The sequence below is a fragment of the Poecile atricapillus genome, chromosome 32 (assembly GCF_030490865.1).
Source record: "Poecile atricapillus isolate bPoeAtr1 chromosome 32, bPoeAtr1.hap1, whole genome shotgun sequence".
NCBI lineage: Eukaryota > Metazoa > Chordata > Aves > Passeriformes > Paridae > Poecile > Poecile atricapillus.
In genome coordinates, this window is record NC_081280.1 from 838126 (window position 1) to 844814 (window position 6689).

Genomic DNA, 6689 nt, shown 5'->3' on the forward strand with positions numbered 1-6689 from the left:
TGGTGCCACCATTGACCCCGATGTCCCCAAGGCCACCACCATTGACCCCGTGTCACCTCTGCCTTGGTGTCACCTCCTGGTGCCACCGTCACTCCACTGTCCCCAAGGCCACCATCACCCAATGTCCCCAAGGCCACCACTGACCCCGTGTCACCTCCTGGTGCCACCACCCTCACCCAATGTCCCCACCCAATGTCCCCGTGTCACCTCCTGGTGCCACCATCACCCGATGTCCCCAAGGCCACCACTGACCCCGTGTCACCTCCTGGTGCCACCACCCTCACCCAATGTCCCCACCCAATGTCCCCGTGTCACCTCCTGGTGCCACCATCACCCGATGTCCCCGTGTCACCTCCTGGTGCCACCATCACCCGATGTCCCTGTGTCACCTCCTGGTGCCACCATCACCCGATGTCCCCGTGTCACCTCCACCGTCCCCCCGCTGCTGCTGCCGCCCCTCCCCCAATGACCAAAATCTCCGTTTTTTGCCCCATTTTTATTCCGGCTCCTCCTTGGGGACATTTGGGGACATCCCCGAGGGCTCTGTCCCCAAGTGTCACCTCTTGGGGACACTTGGGGACACTCAGCGCGAGCCGGTGGCTCCTGTGGAGAGAGGGGGGAGGGGTGAGGGTGGCACTGTCCCCTCGATGTCCCCAAGGGGGGAGGGGACACTCACCTGTCCCAGCCAGGGGTGACAGCTCCGCTGGGGGGTGGCGGCGGCTGTGGGGAGGGAGAGGGGACACCTCAATGTCCCCAAATGTCCCCAGGTGTCCCCAAGTGTCCCCAGGTGTCCCCAAGTGTCCCCAAGTGTCCCCAAAGTGTCCCCAAAGTGTCCCCAAGTGTCAGGAGGTCCCACCTGGCCTTGCTCCGGCACTTGCACTTCCCACCTGAGGGGACACAAAGGTGACATCAGGAACCGCCGGGGGACACCGAGGACACGCAGGGGACGGGAGGGGGACACAGGTGACACACAGGTGACACAGGTGACACACAGGTGGGACGGGACACACAGGTGACACACAGGTGACACACAGGTGACACACAGGTGACACAGGTGACACACAGGTGGGACGGGACACACAGGTGACACACAGGTGACACAGGTGACACAGGTGACACACAGGTGGGACAGGTGACACACAGGTGACACACAGGTGACACACAGGTGACACAGGTGACACGGAGGTGACACACAGGTGACACACAGGTGACACACAGGTGAGAGGTGACAGGTGACACAGGTGACACACAGGTGACACAGGTGACACACAGGTGGGACAGGGGACACAGGTGACACAGGTGACACACAGGTGACACACAGGTGACACACAGGTGACACGGGTCACAGGTGACACACAGGTGGGACAGGGGACACACAGGTGACACACAGGTGACACACAGGTGACACAGGGACAGGTGACACAGGTGACACACAGGTCACACAGGTGACACACAGGTGACACAGGTGACAGGTGACACACAGGTGACACAGGTGACACAGGTGACACACAGGTGACAGGTGACAGGTGACACAGGTGACACAGGTGGGACAGGGGACACACAGGTGACACAGGTGACACACAGGTCACACAGGTGACACACAGGTGACAGGTGACACACAGGGACAGGTGACAGGTGACACACAGGTGACACAGGTGACACAGGTGACAGGTGAGACAGGTGACACACAGGGACAGGTGACAGCTGACAGGTGACAGGTGACACAGGTGACAGGTGACACAGGTGACAGGTGACACACAGGGACAGGTGACAGGTGACACAGGTGACACAAGTGACAGGTGACAGGTGACAGTCACTCACTGAACAGGACAATGATCCCCACCACGCTCAGCACGGCCGCCACCACGAGGCCACCGACGCGCAGGTGACACCAGTCTGGGGAGGGGACAGGGACACCTTGGGGACACCTGGGGACACCTGGAGACACCTGGAGACACCTGGGGACACCTTGGGGACACCTTGGGGACACCTTGAGGACACCTTGGGGACACCTTGGGGACACCTGGGGACACCTGGGGACACCTGGGGACACCTGGAGATGCCTTGGGGACACCTTGGGGACACCCTGGGGACACCTTGGGGACACTTTGGGGACACCTTAGGGACACCTTGGGGACACCTTAGGGACACCTTGGGGACACGTGGGGACACCTTGGGACACCCTGGGGACATCTGGAGATGCCTTGGGGACACCTGGGGACACCTTGGGGACACCCTCGGGACACCTGGGGACACCTTGAGGACACCTTGGGACACCCTGGGGACACCTGGAGATGCCTTGGGGACACGTGGGGACACCTGGGGACACCTTGAGGATACCTTAGGGACACCTTGGGGACACCTGGGGACGTTCCCAGTCCCTCCCAGTTCCCTGCACTCACCATACTGGAAAGGACTGGTGGCATCTGCGGGGGAGGAAGGGGGGGGGGCGTCAGGGGGACCAGTACAAACCAGTATAAACCAGTACAAACCAGTACAAACCAGTACAAACCAGTATATACCAGTACAAACCAGTATAAACCAGTACAAACCAGTATAAACCAGTATGGACTGGTCCAGGCTTCCCCCGCCCAGTATAGACCCGGATGGGTTTGCTGTCCCAGTATGACCAGTATGACCCAGTTCATCCCAGTACATCCCAGTATCCCCCAGTCCCCTCCCAGTTCATCCCAGTTCATCCCAGTTCCCTCCCAGTCCCTCCCAGTTCATCCCAGTTCCCTCCCAGTCCATCCCAGTTCCCTCCCAGTTCCCTCCCAGTTCCCTCCCAGTTCCTCCCAGTCCATCCCAGTTCCCTCCCAGTCCATCCCAGTTCCTCCCAGTTCATCCCAGTCCACCCCAGTCCATCCCAGTTTGTCCCAGTTTGTCCCCACTTACCGGGGGGGTCCCCTCTGGCCAGGGACAGAACTGGGAGGGTGAGAGGGGACACCAGTTAAACCAGTTTGGGGCAGGCACTGGTCCCAGTCCCTCCCAGTCCCCCTCCCAGTTCCATCCCAGTTCCCTCCCAGTACCCCCAAACCCCTCCCAGTCCATCCCAGTTCCATCACAGTGTCTCCCAGTCCCATCCCAGTTCCCTCCCAGTTCCCTCCCAGTCCATCCCAGTCCCTCCCAGTTCATCCCAGTTCCCTCCCAGTTCATCCCAGTCCCTCCCAGTTCATCCCAGTCCCTCCCAGTCCCATCCCAGTCCCATCCCAGTCCCTCCCAGTACCTCCCAGTATCACCAGTGCTCCGAGCCTTTCCCGCTCCATTCCGTGACCTTTGACCCCTGGGGGGAGGAGAAATTCCAAAGGGTCTCGGGGGGAGGGACTGGGAGGGACTGGGGGATACTGGGAGGGACTGGGAGGGACTGGGAGGGACTGGGAGGGACTGGGGGATACTGGGAGGGACTGGGAGGGACTGGGGGATACTGGGAGGGACTGGGAGGGACTGGGAGGGGTTTGGGGATACTGGGAGGGAATTGGGAGGGAACTGGGAGGGACTGGGAGGGGTTTGGGGATACTGGGAAGGAACTGGGAGGGAACTGGGAGGGAACTGGGATGAACTGGGAGGGGTTTGGGGATACTGGGAGGGAATTGGGAGGGAAGTGGGAGGGACTGGGAGAGGCTGGGAGGGAACTGGGATAAACCGGGAGGGACTGGGATGGAACTGGGATAAACTGGGAGGGGACTGGGGATACTGGGAGGGAACTGGGGATGCTGGGAGGGGACTGGGGGATACTGGGAGGGAACTGGGAAGGGACTGGGAGGGAACTGGGAGGGAACTGGGATGGACTGGGAGGGAACTGGGATGAACTGAGAGGGGTTTGGGGATACTGGGAGGGACTGGGAGGGAACTGGGATGGACTGGGAGGGAACTGGGATGAACTGAGAGGGGTTTGGGGATACTGGGAGGGACTGGGATGGGGACTGGGAGGGAACTGGGAGGGGTTTGGGGATACTGGGAGGGAACTGGGAGGGACTGGGAAGGAACTGGGAGGGACTGGGAGGGAACTGGGCGGGAACTGGGAGGGGCTGGGATGGACTGGGAGGGAACTGGGAGGGGCTGGGATGGACTGGGAGGGGACTGGGGATACTGGGAGGGAACTGGGGATGCTGGGAGGGGACTGGGGGATACTGGGAGGGACTGGGAGGGAACTGGGAGGGAAGTGGGAGGGGTTTGGGGATACTGGGAGGGAACTGGGAGGGACTGGGGGATACTGGGAGGGAACTGGGAGGGAACTGGGAGGGAACTGGGAGGGACTGGGAAGGAACTGGGAGGGGTTTGGGGATACTGGGAGGGAGCTGGGAGGGAACTGGGAGGGACTGGGATGAACTGGGAGGGGACTGGGGGCGGGTGAGTCACTGGGATTCCTGAGCAGGGCGGGACTGGAACAAACTGGGGGGAACTGGAACAAACTGGGGGGAACTGGGAGGGGGGGATGAGTCACTGGGATTCCTGAGCGGGGCGGGACTGGGACAAACTGGGGGGACTGGGACAAACTGGGGACAAACTGGGGAGAACTGGGGGGAAACTGGGACAAACTGGGGCGACTGAAACTGACTGGGATGGACTGGGAGTTACTGGGATGGACTGGGGGGTTACTGGGAGGGGTTACTGGGGGGGTTACTGGGAGTTACTGGGATGAACTGGGAGTTACTGGGAATTACTGGGATGAACTGGGAGGGACTGGGGAGTTACTGTGAGGGACTGGGGGATTACTGGGAGTTACTGGAGGTTACTGGGATGAACTGGGAGTTACTGGGATGGACTGGAGAGTTACTGGGAGTTACTGGGAGGGACTGGGAGGTTACTGGGATGAACTGGGAGGTTACTGGGATGAACTGGGGGGTTACTGGGATGTTACTGGGGGGTTACTGGGATGAACTGGGAGTTACTGGGATGAACTGGGGGGTTACTGGGAGTTACTGGGATGAACTGGGAGTTTACTGGGGGGTTAGTGGGATGAACTGGGGGGGTTACTGGGAGTTACTGGGAGGTTACTGGGAGTTACTGGGATGAACTGGGAGGTTACTGGGGGGTTACTGGGATGAACTGGGATGAACTGGGGCCCCACTCACCTTCCCAGAGCAGCCACGAGGAACTGGAACTGGGGGGGAGGGGAACTGGAGGGGGCGGGGCCAAGGGACAGCGGCGGGGAACTGGGAGGGACTGGGAGGGAACTGGGAGGGACTGGGGGGGACTGGGAGGGGACTGGGGGGGACTGGGAGGGTCTGGGACATACTGGGAGGGGACTGGGACATACTGGGACATACTGGGAGGGGACTGGGGGGGACTGGGAGGGGACTGGGAGGGGACTGGGATATACTGGGAGGGAACTGGGGGGGACTGGGAGGGACTGGGAGGGACTGGGGGGGGAACTGGGACAAACTGGGGGGGACTGGGACAGATTGGGAGGGAACTGGGAGGGACTGGGAGGGAACTGGGAGGGACTGGGAGGGGAGGGAACTGGGAGGGACTGGGACATACTGGGAGGGGACTGGGGGGGACTGGGAGGGGACTGGGACATACTGGGGGGGACTGGGACATACTGGGAAGGACTGGGACATACTGGGAATGGCACTGGGATGAACTGGGACATACCGGGAGATGTTGGGGGGTACTGGAAGGGACTGGGATGAACTGGGACACACTGGGAATGGCACTGGGATGGACTGGGATATACTGGGAGACGCTGGGGGGGACTGGAAGGGACTGGGATGAACTGGGCTGTACTGGGATGAACTGGGATGAACTGGGGGGGACTGGAAGGGACTGGGATGAACTGGGCTGTACTGGGATGAACTGGGATGGACTGGGGGTTACTGGAAGGGACTGGGATGAACTGGGTTGTACTGGGTTGTACTGGGATGAACTGGGCTGTACTGGGATGAACTGGGATGGACTGGGGGTTACTGGAAGGGACTGGGATGAACTGGGCTGTACTGGGGGCTACTGGGCTGTACTGGGATGAACTGGGCTGTACTGGGATGAACTGGACTGTACTGGGCTATACTGGGATGAACTGGGCTGTACTGGGATGAACTGGGCTGTACTGGGCTGTACTGGGATGAACTGGGCTGTACTGGGATGAACTGGACTGTACTGGGCTATACTGGGATGAACTGGGCTGTACTGGGATGAACTGGGCTGTACTGGGCTATACTGGGATGAACTGGGCTGTACTGGGATGAACTGGGCTGTACTGGGATGAACTGGACTGTACTGGGCTATACTGGGATGAACTGGGCTGTACTGGAAGGGATTGGGGCGGGGACAAACGCGCTGTTGCCGCTTTCGCCGCCTCTCATTGGCTGAAGCTCCCGCCCCTCACCGCCCTCAGCCAATCAGCAGCCAGGCTCGGTGTTTGGGGGCGGAGCCTAGGGGTGATTTCAGACTACAGTTCCCGTCATGCCCCGCGCCCCTCAGAGCCCCCGGGACCCCCCACCCTGAGGGCCGCGACCCCCGGGACCCCCCGGGATCCGCCGGGATCCACCCGGGATCCACCCGGGATCCACCGGGATCCACCGGGATCCACCCGGGACCCTCCCCGGGACCCCCGAGCGCCTCCTCGGACCCACAGCCACCCCCAAACCACGCGGATTTGCTTTGGGGCCCGCACGGAGCGCAGGTAAAACCGGGACTTCAGCCCCCGCCTCAGCCCGGCCGGGCCTTCCTCCTCCCTCATCGCCCTC

The 6689-nt window shown here is 61.4% G+C and overlaps 1 protein-coding gene across 1 annotated transcript; it reads right to left on the reverse strand.

Annotated features, from left to right (window-relative positions):
- Nucleotides 1-458: 458 nt before the first annotated feature.
- On the reverse strand, nt 459-5155 carry LOC131590252 (FXYD domain-containing ion transport regulator 3-like). Its single transcript, XM_058860182.1, has 8 exons — nt 5076-5155; nt 3227-3283; nt 2896-2925; nt 2403-2426; nt 1822-1896; nt 857-887; nt 677-720; nt 459-603 (listed from the first exon to the last, which is right to left on the reverse strand). The coding sequence occupies exons 2-8, from the start codon at nt 3264-3266 to the stop codon at nt 584-586; spliced, it is 264 nt and encodes an 87-aa protein (XP_058716165.1). The 5' UTR covers nt 3267-3283; nt 5076-5155; the 3' UTR covers nt 459-583.
- Nucleotides 5156-6689: the final 1534 nt, after the last annotated feature.

Bases quoted from the DNA above. Each gene is read 5' to 3' on its own strand.
- LOC131590252 (XM_058860182.1), bottom strand. From the start codon at position 3,266: ATGGAGCGGGAAAGGCTCGGAGCACTGGTGATACTGGGAG. The intron at 1,897-2,402 runs GTGAGTGCAGGG...TCCCCTCCCCAG, and splicing joins CACCAGTCCTTTCCAGTATG to ACTGGTGTCACCTGCGCGTC. The intron at 888-1,821 runs GTGAGTGACTGT...GTGTCCCCTCAG, and splicing joins GGGGATCATTGTCCTGTTCA to GTGGGAAGTGCAAGTGCCGG.